This window comes from Hetaerina americana, unplaced genomic scaffold (assembly GCF_022747635.1).
Source record: "Hetaerina americana unplaced genomic scaffold, ioHetAmer1.1.p SCAF_32, whole genome shotgun sequence".
Lineage (NCBI taxonomy): Eukaryota > Metazoa > Arthropoda > Insecta > Odonata > Calopterygidae > Hetaerina > Hetaerina americana.
In genome coordinates this window covers 5,041,483-5,057,943 of record NW_027286897.1, presented here as the reverse complement: position 1 = coordinate 5,057,943, position 16,461 = coordinate 5,041,483, and the positions used below count along the sequence as shown (strand labels likewise).

At 38.2% G+C, this 16,461-nt stretch overlaps 1 protein-coding gene across 1 annotated transcript in view; it reads left to right on the top strand.

The window, feature by feature from the left end:
* Positions 1–731: 731 nt before the first annotated feature.
* Positions 732–16,461, top strand: part of LOC139691303 (luciferin sulfotransferase-like) — an 18,442-nt gene continuing 2,712 nt past the window's right edge. The window contains exons 1-6 of the mRNA XM_071589066.1: positions 732–1,066; positions 9,017–9,116; positions 9,948–10,122; positions 13,160–13,280; positions 13,475–13,569; positions 15,011–15,275. Coding sequence (XP_071445167.1) covers positions 832–1,066; positions 9,017–9,116; positions 9,948–10,122; positions 13,160–13,280; positions 13,475–13,569; positions 15,011–15,275 — 991 coding nt within the window. The 5' untranslated portion in view covers positions 732–831. The remainder of the gene's footprint in view (positions 1,067–9,016; positions 9,117–9,947; positions 10,123–13,159; positions 13,281–13,474; positions 13,570–15,010; positions 15,276–16,461) is intronic.

Genomic DNA, 16,461 nt, shown 5'->3' with positions numbered 1-16,461 from the left:
TTTCCTTATTAAAATTTCGTGAATCAGTTTTATTTGAAGAAGAAATGGCAACTCTCTAAGCTCTAGACTAGTTGACCATAAACTACTTAACACAAGGTATGTCAGGTTTGATTTATTTCCGTCTTCTTCTCACCATCGAGCATGACATTTATTATAGAACTTGAAGATCTATGGTAATAGAGTGAATTTTGATGAGTACAATTTTAGATTTCGATGAGAGTTGATCTCGATCCACATTTAATGAGAGTCGATTCATCTACAATAAAGTTTTATCTACTCAAACCTACTCAAATCTACTATACATCTACGCAAACCACCGCCCAGGAGAAGCGACAAATGTAAATAAAAACGCCTCTCTATTCGAGACGCAAAGAAGGTATACAGATAAAGCCCGTTCGTTATCTGACATGTCCATGCTTCTCGCCCACCTCCCTTTTCTTCTCAAATGAATTCCCCTCCTCCGCCACTTATCAACGTTGAGATCTGTTTACGCAAATCGGGAGAGTTTCATATAATCGGAATGGAGTAAAATGAGGCATATTATCTCACAGGGGCGTGGAAGGAGGATCCGCTCCGTAAGGGAAGTCGAGAATACTGGCGACTTCGCTGTGCCTCTCTTCCGATAGATATGAACTATAACTTTGCTCACAGTTGGAAGTCCCGGTTGGTATTCATTCGCGATTGCCTCCCCTCCCCTCCTCCTATGACTGTTTTCCGGAGCATCGCAGCCATTCCAGTCCCTGCGTAGCACTGGCCTCATTCGTACTACTCAAGGCCTTGAAGTCGTTTCGTTCGGTGTCTTCTGTGTGTCTCAAGAGCGGTCGCCTAGCAATGGCTACGAGGTTCGAGGAGGTGGTCGGCGGCACGAAAGCCAACGACATCCTGCTAAAGGATTTCACCACTTCATTTCGCCCCGGATACGGACGCGTTTTCCCACGAGGAACTGGCGGGAAGCTGAGTGGCAAGGGCTACCTCCTACCTACATTTTTCTCTGACTTCGAAAAGCAAATTCGGGAGATGGAGGTGAAGTCAGATGACGTGTGGGTGGCCTCATATCCTAAAACTGGTGAGAATGTCCCAGCATTATCACCTAAACAGATATTTTAAGTTGAGAGCGACAAGTCATTGGATGGTTGCCAGTGTTGTCAAGGTTCCTGGGCGCGATCATGGATTTATTTAACGGTACCGCCTTTGCCTCACGTAAGATGTGTATTCTCAGCAACGCATTTTGCGACCACCGGTCTCGGAACCCCAATATTCTTGGATAGATTCGGTGGCGCGAAAGTTGAAGAACGATGATAGGGTTAGAGGATTCTGTCCGTTAACCACATCATTGCGCACGCTTTCGCTCTCCCTCACTCGTTTCCTTTTGCCCACTTCGAGCGAGATAAAAACGAAAGCTTCTCATGTGTTTTAAATTCTGCAGGAAAGCCATGCGAAGTCAATTTTTTAGACCTTTCCTCAATGGAGGAAAATCATAATGTCGTCATAGAAATTCATGAGATCACCAGTTCTCTACCTTTAGCGACCAAAATGAAACTTCGGCATTTGAATTACACTTTCTCGAGTACCGCTCAATGTCGTTCTCAACTGCCGAAGGCAGCGACTTTGTGAGCTGGAAGTTTACCATGTTCGAGCAGCGGGAGATCCAATCAACTTGAATTTCAAGTTGAATTTGAACTTTCAATAGGCAGTTATATTTGCATATTATTCACCTAATTTTGTGATCTCTGGCCTCTTATTTGCGTTTGAGGTCAAATTCTATTTTCTATTCGCTATGAGGTGAGAAGTTTGGCGCTTCGTATTTTTTCCCTGCGTGGTCAAATTCCCTGGATATCTTCTCCTCCGTTCCCCCTCTCTCTCTCATAGAAGGTGTGATCAAAAAAAGACGGGACTGATTTTATAACATGCTTATTTCGACGGATACAGCTTAATCGAACTTGTCGCCCTCAAAGTACATGCTTTGGCTGACGAAACACCTTTGCCAAACTTTCTTCTATCTCTCGAATCCTGCCTGGTAAGCCGCCTTAGGGATCCTCTTCATGTCCGCCGTACACTTAGTTTTAAGGTCCGCCGTACAATTAGTTTTAAGGTCCGCCGTACAATTAGTTTTAAGGTCCGCAATAGAGTCGAATCGGCGCCCTTTCACGGCTGATTTAAACTTTGGAAACAAAGAGAAGGTTTAAAGAAACTCGTGGTCGGCATTGGCTCGATCCAGGAGTACCTGACAACTACCCTCACGTTTTTGTCTCTGTTCATCAGTCAGCACCCGCGGGACGAATTTTGATGCGACGAGCGTCATGCCGAAAATGTCTTTTCAAAATTGTCTGACAGGATCCAAAACTAATGTTCACTTCCTCGGCTATCTCCCTAACAGTTAAACGGCGATTGGCCAGCACCAAATCGTTCACCAACTTGACATGGTTGGGGCCTGTCGAAGTGGAAGGCCGCCCCGTTCGCGAATCTTCATCTGTCGAGGTTTTGCGCGATTTAAATGGACTGTACCGCTTAAAACACTGGCCTCGACTCATAGCTTCATTTAAAAAAGGCTTGCTGAATCATTCCGAATATCTCCGTAGTACTTTTACCAAGTTTGAAACAAAATTTAACGCACACACGCTGTTCCTCTAGCTCCTTCATTGCTGTCGTTGCGCGCGATGACGAACAGGTGAAGACACGTAGCGCTGCTGCTGCGTAATGACTCGACGTAAACAAACGCAACACCTCTCGCTTTAATCGTCATTTGTGTCGCTAGATGGCGCTTTCTCGTCTCGATCCGTTGAACGGTTTGCACAGAATAAAATCAGTCCGAGCTTTTTGTGACCGCACCTCGTATACAACCTACCGATTTCAAAGAGAGGAAAGCTGGGCATCTATTCTCGTTTTTCATAGTAATAAGTGTTATATTGGCAGTCAAGTCCATAGCAACACCCCCAGTGTGGAGAGAACAGAGTATAATTGGTTTAATTTCATTCCACTTGAAATTATCCATGAGGCGAGAGGGCGGAAATTCTATAAATTGTAGACTATCTAAGAGCGGTTTTCAAGTTTAACACCAATCTGAAGGAATAGCTTGGTCACAATCATCGTAGCCGAGCGTCCCGGTTGTCCTATGTAAGCATTTGCGTGTATGCCCCTAAAAGATAAGGCATGATGAAGCATATTGTCCTATTTTATACCAATCATGTCCCGTTTTCCTCATCACGTGCATAGACTTATTTTTTTTGCTATATCCCTCACGCCGCAATAAGAGGATTTATTTAGCCTCTCGCAGTCGTGCTTCTGTTGTGTGGACGCAATAAGCCCTATTCGAAATCGCGCAGGAACTGAAAGAGACAGGCGGCGAATAGTTACCTGAAAGTCCTTTTTTGATGGTCGTTACGCCAAAAAGCGTACTGATCGATCCAACAAAGGGCGAATAACACGCGGTTTCAGCAAGTCCTGTCGCTCCAGCTGATCGTCGGAATCTAGGGTTGTTGAGGGGGTTTCCAGTTTTGCGCATATGTCTTAATTCTGCACTCGTGAGGTATTAATCGCATTCATCAGCATCATCTGATATCCGTATCTGGAGATTTTCTACAGTTTTTAATACAGGCAATGATTTCTCTCTACTATCAGAGTTCTCGCTTTGTGTCAGTATGTATTTGATTAAGAGTTTGCAAATGGATTGAACTGTCCATGATTTCGTATCTTAGAATTTCCCTCCTATTAACACCACTAGAACTTTTATTATTAACGAATTATTTGGGGATCGAGATGGTGCGGGGGCTAACGTACTGGCTTCCCACCCTGAGGGCGCGGGTTCAAATCCCGGCGGTGTTGAATATTTTTCAGAGGTATCTCGATCCCTACTTGAGGTGCTTTGTGGAGGGCACTTTGAGTGAGTACGCCGTCCGTCGGATGGGACGTTAAGCCGCGGACCCCTTGGCGCCTTTCGTAAAGAGTAGGCTAATGCCGACGCCGGGTTTCTCTCCACCCTTCATCCTTTCCTGTCCTTCCCCTATGGCGCAAATGACCTTAGCTGTCGGTCGCCTCCCCTCAAAACTACTACGAATTATTTAGCGAATGCTACCACCAAACAGTTTTTGATAACTGGAATGTAAATTTATTCCATCACATTGATTTCATTGATTACGTGTAGGGATGACTTGGGCAGTGACAGAGTTGAGTGGAATGGAACCAATTAAATCTTGATTATTGGTTAAATGTGGGAGGTCAATTAATGTGGGTGGATAAATATAAAATAAACAAAATACAGCAACCAAGTAAAGGTGTACATATTATTCCTAAGCATGATACGATCTCAGACATTAAAACGTCATTCAAATAAATTGTGAAATTTATCTTCGTAGAATTTCTTTCCATATTAAGATATAATTTCACCAAGTTCAGGTTTCTGTCGACTTTTCCTTCGTCATTTTTTGCGATATGGCGATTTATTCCTCCGAATTCCAGTCGGCATCTTAAGGTCCAAAGCGTAACTTCGGAAAAACCTAGAATCACTTTCACATTAGTGCGGAAACGTTCGCAGTGATAATTACACCTTTCTAAGGTCTTAGCTCTCGACCAACGACGTCCTCCCTTCTTCTCTTTCCTATGGCAACTTTAAATTAATTTATCGTTTGATTGGAATTTCTGGACCGACGGAACAAAACTCGGAATGAGGTTAATGCCTTCTTTGAATTTTTCTTTCAGCGTTTTCCTCTACTCAGTTTTCATTCCCAAGAAAAGTAGCTAACCGCCATGGGTCGCGACCAATTGGGTCTCATGGGTTTCTCAGTATTTTCGCGTAGAGCTACTGAGAAGTCACTTCTGTTCTCGGCTCGTGAAACTTCTTAAATGTTTCGTATATTTGGGGATCATTGAATGACTTCCCAGTAGCGTCAGACTGTGGATCCTGGTCGGGTCAATGCTCTGTTACTGATAAAGGGTAATTGGCGATTTAAAAAGAGGGATTCTAATTCGATCTTCTAATGGAACGATAAAGACAGCCTTGACATAGAATCTTCTGAATAGCCGGAGCCGATTGGTACTGTTACAGAAGAGCCCTTCGTAGCATAAGTTTATACACAACGTTTTCGTCTCGTTCGATGTGGTTCGCTTACCTTTTCAGGACTTAAAAGCTTAAAAATCATCTAAATAATTAGGTCAGTTGGTAACGTTAAAATCGAGGGCCTCTGTAGTAGCAACTGAGAATCTGTTGTTGTGGATCGGTGAGGTTTTGTGAGAGATAAATAGAGAGAGGCCTTTATTTGGGCGCATTTGAGACGGGCCATCATAACGGTAACAATGCCCACAAATCAGAGTTTCCAGCGTTTATCCTGAAGATCTTAATTGTTTTCTGCAGGTCAATATTTCAAATAAGCGAGACAGTGTTTAAAAAACATGTGCTTTGATATCATACCCATCACACGTATACTTCAACCTGATATGTAGCACGAATCATCTAATATGAAGCCATAACGATTTATTTCATCAGTCTCTGTGCCCTTTCGGTCATCAAGACACGAAAAAATTGGTTATATATTGGAGAAAACATTTATGTCGATAGGCATTTTTGATATTGAAAATTACTCAACGCAATCACACACCGCTGGTTTTATGTGATTTCATTCCGTTTTACCCTTGCGAATGAATACGATAGTGCATGCCAAATCACGAAAGAATTTATTCGAACGGATAAAGTCGAGTAACATTTTTCTTGAAAGGTTCTGCTATTTTAACCATCTTGTTTGACTGTTGGTTATTCGGCCGAGATAGTGGCTTCCGTACTGAGTCAATAAGCCATCCCCTCCAGTACTTAAACATAAGTCTCATGGCTCTTGCCTCGAAAACAGAAAGACGTCATAAGCTAGTGTGCACAAGAAAACCGTATAGGATAACTCGGAGAGTAGACGCGGGCGAGGCGACCTTCACAGGGAAAGCACGGATAAACACGCGGGTAAAACAGCCACGAGAACTGAAAGGATACCCCAGACCTTGAGATATATGTGCCTACTCCTCAAACTTTGGTCATGGTACTGTTAATAGTGCTAAGTCTTTCGGTGTGATGAAATGGAGCTGCGGATAGTAAGACCGAATGTAAGGCTGCCTTGTCTGTCCTTGACCAAGTCAAGTTTGAATCCTGGTTATAGCGGGCAGATAACCTTGATGATTTTATTCTTCTTCATTATGGGGTGAATATAAAACGCTCTCCCTCCCTCAGGCAAGTTCAATTTCACGCTCTGGTAGCCTGGAGGCGTGTCTTGGAGGCCCAGGACGGAACTTCTCTCAGACCGTGAAAACAATGGAATGAGGTTCATTGTTGCCGTATTTCTCTCGTAAACCTGATCTTGCCCTTCAATGCCAAAGGTTATGAGGCGAAATCTGTCTCCTCATAGTTGAAAGCCCATCTCTTGAAACGATATGTTTCAAGAGATGGGTTGTCAACTATGAGGAAACAATTATTGGAAAATTCCGCAACATACGTCCACTGCTCTTGATGTAAATTTGTTTTGTACTCCTTGCTCGTCTGGTAAAACGGAACCCTCTTCGCGACATTCTTAGGTTGTTTGCCAAACTTAACAAGCGTGACACTGGCCAGTTAAAATAAATCAATTGAATTACTTTGTATCATTTGAAAAGGAAGCGCCGGAAAGTGTGTTCGAGGCATTGCGATTTGACGGGTGCGGTGTGATTTAAGCTTATTGGATACCGCAAACAGCAGCGTCTTCATGTATTCTTTGGGTGCGTCCCAATTTTAATCAATGCTCTCATACCCCCCCCCCCCCAAAGGAGTAATGTCCAACCGCTTTCGTCAGCACTTAATGTTTGGGTCTGATCAACGAATTTCATTGCAGAACATTCTCCCTAGTGATGAATGGGTGACTTTTTACTGTGGATACTCTGTACTGTTAATGAATTATTACGTCTACCGTTCGAGGATCATTTATAATTCTTCGTGCTATGAAGAGATAAAATTATTTTCTATTAACTATCAATTTAACTAAAAATAATTAAAGTCTGATTGCATGAAATAAGGTTTTCACATTGCATAGAACTGTATAAGTTAGTGGATCCTTATTAAATCCACACAAGGTTATGGTTGATTGGTAAAGGGTGAAATTTTGTGGCTTCCGCCAATACCTATGGTGGAATGGAATTGGAAAAGGAAATATTCTTTAAATGCTGGAAAACTCTTTGCAAGAAACAGCTCTTAAAAATACGTTTGTACAGAGATAGTTGTTTCTTAAATTTCCACTTCACTGAGTCCCATGAAGATTATTTCCCCTTGTTCTCTGTCTTTATTGTTGCATTGGTATGGAGCTGTAATTTGTACCATCCATTAGCAATTTGAGCTAACTATAAACCATTGTTTTACATCAGCATCATGAAGCTATGTGGTTAAATGTCTAATTTATGCTCATGAGAAAAGCATAACAGCATTTGAAGTGAAATTTCAAGCTGTGCTATCTTAAATTATTGGATGGCTTTTATAGCATCTAACATTACCAGAAAAATTGCAATAATCCTCTTTCATTCTTTTGTAAGGATACTGAGTGAGGTAGAATTTGATAAAACTATAAGCAAACACAGTCTCAAAGCCATGAATTGTGTGATTTCTCCAAGGAAAAAAGTGAGCTATCTTGTTCTTGATTTTTCCAATGAAATCAGTGTTCATATTATAAAACAATTTCATGAAGTGTTTCTGGGCGCTGTAAAAGTTTATGGACTGGCGGAAGAGTCTTCAATGGACACAGTGATGTATGGTGATGGGACATGGGAACTTCGTTTAATAATTCCTTACCTTGCAGTTTTGACCCTATTGTCACATCTTTGTTATTTGCTCTTAGTATTTCTCTTTCATTATTCCTATTGTGTAGGCTTTTCTCAATTTTTCTAATTAATCAGTTGCTTCTTTTCATTGTGGAACCATTCCATTGAACTGCTTGTCTGCCTGTATTTTCTTCCTTTTATCCCTTTATTTGATTTGCATCATATTGGCCAACACTAATGTAAGCCAATTGGCTTCTTTTGTTTGGCCTTTGTCTTATTTGGATTTTGCAAATAATTATTATCCACATGCAATGCCTAACATTAATTTGTAATTGAAGTTGAAGATGTGAAATTCTCCTAAGCTAAAAAAAGACAATTATATGAATTCGATGATAATTAGTTAGTGGGTTTACCATATAGTCCGGAGAGATCATAAAAATATTTTTTGAGAATATAGAGCTTCCTGATTATTCATAAAATTGGGAAGAAGTGCATTAATTCATATTAATGTAATTAGTTATGGATTTATTCATACAGTAAAAGAAAGAATAAAGTCTTTTGTACCTCCATCTAAATTCAAGGCTCTAGATTTATTAGAGTTTGATATTCTATAAACTTTGAGTTACTTATGTTGTTGCTCCTGTGTGTCAGACGAATATATTTATTACTAGGCATCCTTGGAGAAAAATAAGTCCAGTGTTAGACAATGGTCATAATTTCAGGGACAATATTTTTCAATGTAGCACTAATGAAAATTTGAACTGGAATTTTAATAAGCATATTAATACAGGTTTATCCCTGTATATCCCCTCATAATTCCTATAATTGTGTCCCTATGTGGTGTTGGTCAGGGGACAACAGTTGAAATTTTGAAAGTTTTTAGTTTGAGCAACTGCTATATTACACATGAGAAAACAGGATTTTAAGCATTTATTAAAATAAGCCTCTTGCCATGTAAAATTTTTCATGAAAGGAAAATAAATTCCAGAATTTGAGGACTGGAATTTAAGCTCTTGGGATTTCAGGTCCAGCTATTTAATCATTTAAATATTTTGTCAATCAGTTCCTCTATTTTCACTTTGTAGTGATTAGATAACACTGATAGTTGTTCTGAAAGACTTCTTATGAACAACATGGTCTGAAAAAATGTCACTATCCAGTTTGTATTGTGCATTTTTTTTGACAAGATGCAATTGATGTAATTACAAAAAGAGTAATGATATATGCATGCTTACTCCTTTTCTGAATTTTTATTTTGCAGGTACAACCTGGACTCAAGAAATGGTATGGTGTATTTGCAATGACATGGATTTGGAACGTGCCAAGTCCACCCTCATTCGATTGAGATTTCCATTTATGGAGTAAGACTATCATTTCTGATTAAATTTCATATTTTAATGCTTAACTTGTACTTTTTATAAGTAATATGGGAACAGTTTATTCATTTGTATGACTAATACAAACTTTTAACTTACATTTCACAAATTTCACATCAAATGTTACTGGGAGAGGAGACTATAATCTCTTCTTTTTGTTGGGGAAAACCATGACAAATATATAAAAGTTCTGATCAGGATAAACAAGGAGAAAGAGTTTTTTCATTTTTTCTTGAGTGGGGTGTAAGGTGTCTCTTATATACCATCAAATTATCATTCAAATACTTAAATGGTAATTTAGCAGAAGGCAATTCAGCATGCAAAAACAAAGGATACAAAATAGGAGAGAAAATTGATGAAAAACATTTGGTGTGTTAATTATAGAAATAAAAATATGCTATGTTAAATGAAAATACGAACACTTTCTTTGTATGGAAAGAAAAATTGCAACTTTGTTGATTACACTTAATATTTTGATCTTATAACCCAGGTTTTAATACATATGTAGTGTCATGATCAGGTAACTATGTATTGAAACCCTGGTTGTAATATTAAAATATGAAGTGCGAGTAATAAAGCTAAAATGTTTCTTTTCATAATGGATTAATTCCACAAAGTTGAGCCTGACATTACCAATTTTATACTTTGTAACTCAGCTGCTTGTTTGCTTTTCTTAATGAAATGCTGACTTTGAGGCTGTTTCACTGCTGAGAATTTGTACTGTTGAAAATAATTGGTTAGTTAAAAAAAACATAGGTTTCTTGAAACTGATCTATTTTCACCATAAATGCATAGTCATTTTACTTTTTACTCCAGCTTTTCTTTTATGACCAACTTTCGTGGCGATCCAAATGAAGATGTGAAAACACCGGAAAATGAGTTTATGAAAAATTCTGTGGCCTTCCTTTCAACTTTAGAATCTCCGAGATTTATTAAAACTCATCTTCCTTGGGATCTTTTGCCAGAGCAGCTAAAGTCAAAGAAACCAAAGGTAACTATGATAAACTCTCATTGATGAATTTACCCCAAAAGTGTTACATTTTTTCGACACGACCGTATTAACTCTGAAGAAAGTCTGTCAGTCTATTTCAACTAGTTTCAGTCTGGGGTACAGTCTATTTCAAATGGATTAAATAGTCTTATAAGAACCATGAACACAGTAATCAACCCTAAGGTCAGTTTGGTAGGTGATGGCAGAGTTCGTCCAGTACTAAGCCCGACGGCGTTTTCAGGGGTATCTCGATCCCTACTTGAGGTGCTTTGTGGAGGGCACTTTGGGTGAGTACGCCGTCCATCGGATGGGACGTTAAACTGCGGACCCCTTGGCGCCTTTCGTAAAGAGTAGGCTAATGCCGACGCCGGGTTTCTCTCCACCCTTCATCCTTTCCTGTCCATCCCCTATGGCGCAAATGACCTCCGTTGTCGGTCGCCTCCCCTAAAAACTACTACTACCCGACGGCGTGTGAAATTCACGCATCAGGATAAGGGGCCAATTCCTTTCCCTGTACCTGTTGTGAATTCCTTAATAAGAAAGACCTGGTACCTGAAAATCACAAAGCTGAGGGGGCCCAGAGAGGCTTGCCGGGGAATCAAACCTGGGCTCTCTGGTCAGTAGTCCAACGCTCTACCCCTGGACTACCACGTCCCCATAAATAGTCTTATAATAACTGTATGATTTCCTTATTATGAATGCATTGATATTTTCATTCTTACGCTTGATTATTATTAGATTAAGCCATGTCATTTCATATGCATACATATTTCTAGTTATGTCAATATTTAGTTACACCTGTTTATTTCATTTTAAATGCATGTGTATGAAAAGTTTCTTTTTAACTGTGAGAGATCATAAGCCCAGGGAGCATTCTAGCAATTAATTTGGTTTTTATTTTAGTATCTTGGTATCCGAAATGAAGCAAGTATGTAGCTAACTAAATTTAAAGCTTTGATCGGCTGGCCTTTGCTTGAATTTTCCTAGTCAATTTCTTTCATTGGTGAAATTTAAATTCTTTCATCTTTCACTAATGAATTTGAATGACAAGGGAGCATGTGCATCTTATTTTGCATATTTTATTTGTTGGTGAATGTGCAGTTCGTACCAAATTTGCAGTGAATACCAATGTTGTATCCGAATAATACATATACATGCAAAAATATTTATTTCTGCCAAGCAAAAATGTAATTCAAGGCAAAAATTAATATCCACTGATATTAAAATAAAGCAAAATTTGCATGATTATGGAGAGAAGATATAGTAACTAAAAGATAGTGGAGAAAATTTGGCTTTAAATTAAATGAGAGGGGCTGTGTCATTTTCCATACGTATTGGTCATCATATACTACCTTGATCAAAAAGTTCCCGGAATAACCACCGTGTGGCGCTCCCATCGTTCCGATTTGAGTTCTGTTTTTTTTGTTAAATTGGTACATCTGTTGTTGATATTCCCTTTAAATCTTAGTGTCATAACTTGACATTTGCAAAAGTTACGGTCGGTTTTCGGTATGTCCATCAGTGCTTCCTGCGATTTTTCCATTACTTCCTCTCGGCTGCTAAAACGCGTTCCCCGTAATGGTTTTTTAACTCGATTGAACAGAAAGAAGTCACAGGGAGCCAAATCAGGTGAATTCGGTGGCTGTTGGATGGTATTTGTTGCATTTTTCGTCAAAAAATTACGAATAATGATAGCACTGTGCGACGGTGCGTCATCATGGTGCAAAATCCACGAGTTTTCTGCCCACATTTCTGGTCTCTTTCGGCGAATTGCTTCACGCAAACGTCTCATAACGCCCAAATAATACTCTTTGTTTACTGTCTGGCCTTCTGGCAAAAATTCATGATGCACTACACCGTTGTAATCCATGAAAACCGTCAGCATTGCCTTCTTTTTTGACTGAAAACGACGTGGTTTTTTTGGTCTCGGCTCATTTGGTGAACGCCATTCACTTGCCTGATGTCTGGATTGCGTGTCGTACTCATAAACCCACGTCTCGTCTCCAGTAATGATCCTTTTGATGAATGTGGGATCGGATTCAGCCTCGCAAATCATGTCTTTTGCGACGTCAACACGGTCTCTTTTTTGCATGAAATTGAGGTCTTTTGGCACCAACTTTGCTGCTACACGACGGAAACCCAAATCATTAACCACAATGTCTTGGGCGGATCCATAGGCAATGTTCAAGTCCTCCGCTATTTCTCTGATGGTTAATTTGCGGTTATTGACCAACATTTCTTTTACTTTATCAATTTTTTCACCGACTTTCGATGTCGATGGTCTGCCACTGCGTTCATCATCTTCGATTGACTCACGACCACTTCTGAACCGCTCGTGCCACTGGTAAACGACCGTTTTTTTTAGAGAATCGTTGCCGAAACACTTTTCCAACATTTCCAACGTCCGTGCGCCACTAAATCCGTTTTTTACGCAAAATTTAATACAAGTTCGTTGTTGCAAATTTAAATCCATTTCTGCAATTGTAAAAAATCGCCAACACACACAGAGATAGATGTACTCTTGGCTATGTAACTTTTGCAAATGTCAAGTTATGACACTAAGATTTAAAGGGAATATCAACAACAGATGTACCAATTTAACAAAAAAACAGAACTCAAATCGGAACGATGGGAGCGCCACACGGTGGTTATTCCGGGAACTTTTTGTTCAAGGTAGTATATCATAAATATGCAGTCAAATTTCAGAATTTTAAATAGGCATTTTACAGTTGTTAGTTCAGTATGTACTAGAATGAAGTGACTAAACTAATGAACCTAACATTAGAGAATTAATGTCTCTCTGACAAGTCTTAAATTTATATTTTTAGCCAAGCAAAATATTTATGTAAATGGATTTTATTTTTTTCTGAAGTTATCTGTGAAAATTGAGTAAGTTTTAGGCTTTTAAATGGACCTCTACTTTTAATAAATCCTCCGATAAGATTTAAATTATATGTAGGAAAATAATTACATATTTGCCAAGAAAATTGCCATTTTCTCAAGCACTTGAATTAATAAAAAACTTTATTTAATACAGATTGTCTACATAGCAAGGAACCCGAAAGATTCATGTGTATCTTATTTTCACCATTGCCGACTCCTTGAGGGCTATAAAGGAAGTTTTGCTGATTTTGTGCATTTGTTTTTGGAAGACAGTGGTGAGTATATGGGTTTCTCACCAATGTCAGGTACAAACACTGGAAAAATTATAATTCATTTTACAGTGTGTTTGATAAAATTATAACATTGTTTATTATCTGCATCGAAGTGAATGCTTTTATCTGAGTGTGCATTATGGCCGATATCCAGTTAAATCTAAAAATACTGTGTATAATAAAATTTTCCTTTTCAGTTTCTTATAGTCCATTTTGGGACCATGTGTACTCTTATTGGGAGCATAGAGATGATTCCAATGTTCTGTTCCTAACCTATGAAGAAATGAAAAAGGTGAAGAATAATATGCCTGCGTATGCTTGTTCAATCTTAGAATATAGCCTAGCTTTAATTTTAATACTAAAAAATCTCTCATTGGTATTTTATTGTAGTAGTTATAGAATTTGTCTGCTTATAGAAGGCTTACGCACTTATTCAAATCCATAATACCACCTTGGAAAACCCAATTTAAAATCCCAGCAGTAAGATTTTCATGGAAACCAGAACTTAATGGGAAGCTAATTAGGATGGTGGGCACCAATTTGGTATTAAAATGAGAAAGGAGCTGTGCCTCCTACTTTATGTCACATTCACTATACAAGCACACTTTAGCAACTTATGGTCTCTCTCTCTATACTCTTTCACTTTCCCTGTCTTGGGACATTCAAACTTTGCAACCATCTATTGCATAACCACTGCATCTTTACCTGAAAATCAATCAGCATTCCATCTTTCCTTCAATAAATATGGAAACATAGTATAAATGCTGCATGATATAACTTATCTTGGGGGGTGAGGTTAGACTAGAGGTGGTGTCTGCCTATAGAGCCAGAGGTCTGACTGGTTCGATTCCCATTACCAGCGAAAATTTTTCAGCTTAGAAGAAATTCGTCATGTAAATAATGGTTCATCCAACAAGAGGAATTTTTCAGCCCAAGGACAAATCTTCAATTGTCAGTAGGATTGCAGTTCTTGGTCCATTGAATGAAATCATTGGTCTGGATACGAGGCCTGCCACTCTGCTCTTCATCATGCACATTTGTGCATTCATTTTACATGTCTTGACACCATTGTCTAACATTTCCTTTACCCATTACTCTAGGTCTATAAACTAAGCACAGCTCTTAATGAATTTTTGTAGCTGAAGATTCTTTTGCTCAAGTCACAGTATGCACTTCTCAACTGGTGGGAGTAACAATTTTTGCAAGCATTGTTATCTGTTTTCTCCAATAGGCAAATGACTGCTGATTCAAAACATGCATAAAACTATATTCTGACCCAACAATATTTAAATATCAAACAGGAGCCCATGATTTTTTAGTATGCCTCATTTTAGAGAAGGTTTTCATCACTTTCAAATAAATATTTAGAATTTAAATTCAAATATTACAGTACAAATTCCACAATGGTCATAATAATAATAATATTTATTCATCCATGCCATGGGAGAGAGTACAGCAATATGGATTAAAGCAGTAATATTAATGCAATGTATGAGGATTATACGTATAATGATAAAGATCTAAGTAATGGGCAACAATACATTTAAAATATGATACTCCCAAAGCCTGGCTCAAAATATGAATTAATGGAATAAAAGGATTGGTGCAAAGGCATATCTTGATCAAATATTGTAACTTAAAGTTGGATGCTAAGCTTGGATGCTTATTAACTGTGTAAATGCCACAAGTAAAAGCAAAATTGAAGTAAACAGTGTGTCATTTTCCTTCAACAGGATCTTCCCTCAGTGATAAGAAGAGTGTCCAAATTTATGGGTAAGGAGCAGCTGAATGAAGAAGACCTAAAAGTTTTATGTGATCACCTCAGCTTCAAATCAATGAAATCAAATAATGCTGTTAACTACGAACACATTGTGAAACCAAAACGAAATTCAGCTGACCAACATTTTATGCGGAAGGGAGAAGTAGATAGCTGGAAGGAGGAAATGAGTCCTGAAGATATTGAGCACTTTGATGCATGGATTGAAAAAAACCTGAGTGGTAGGTAATTGTGTCCTGCATATTCTTAAAGTGTCAGGTTAAAACAATAAGGTCTTCACAGTAATTTTAACTTATGTAATTTATTTAGATAACTTTTTATTTGATTTATTATCTCATAGTTGCGAATAATGTACTCTTCTAAAAGCTTTTGAGAGATATTATCATCATTCTATAGGTTATAGTTGTGTCAGAAGCAGGAATCCAACAAACACTCGATTAAATATCCCCCTATGGAAACTAATAATAATATATCCCCCTATATGTACTAATAATAATATGCAATATGGGGAATAAAAGTATACCATATTTGTACATGGAGGATGTAACATTTTCTATATATATTAAAAGGCAGAAGGTTTTTTGATGAATTTTGAATTGGTATAACATCACCTTAAATTTGTTATAAATAGCTAATGATAAATGCATATATATGCTGCAAAAGTTGGTTGGCGAGTTAGTGAGGAAGGGGTAACAAAAGGATAGACAGAATGAAGGGGGGATGTATGCAGAATTGAAGAAGAGTTTATTGTAGTGTTGAATGTCAGGTTGTTTTTTTGGTAGGAGTGGAAAAGAATGTATTATTGTTCAGTCTGTTTACATTGATTGCCAATGTATAATAATGGTAACCGCTAATTTTTTTTAGACTTTTAAAACTCTGTAGATACAGCAAATCCCAAACATTTGCCTTAGTGTTAACATTTTTCTTAATTGTAGCTGTTCAGCTGGCTGCTGAAAATTGTTGTATTTAGTAGTTAAAGTTAGTATAAAAGTTATTAATAAATACCATTGGCATTATGAGTAGAGACAATATTCTTTACTTCTACATTACTCAGTTGTCAGTGACTTTTGTAGAATTTTCAATCCACAGAAAATATATAATGCTCCTTGAATTTTGACAGTACTTAAGTTCTCAGCCCAGTAGAGCATAACACAAGATACTTAAAATTTGTACCCCTGTATATATTTCAGATGGCCTACATTGGCCAATTTTCTGGTATACTCCTAGTGATATCTGGGAAGATCATAAATAATTTTTTTTGATGGAAAAAGTGATTTTAGGGCACTTTTCTTTTCATTAATCATTCCGAAAAGCTATGTATTTTTGTGCCTGACACTTCCTTTCAGTGCATGAGTTGCCAAGATGATATGTAACATTTCTTGGCAGGGGAGTTTTCATTCCGTGTTG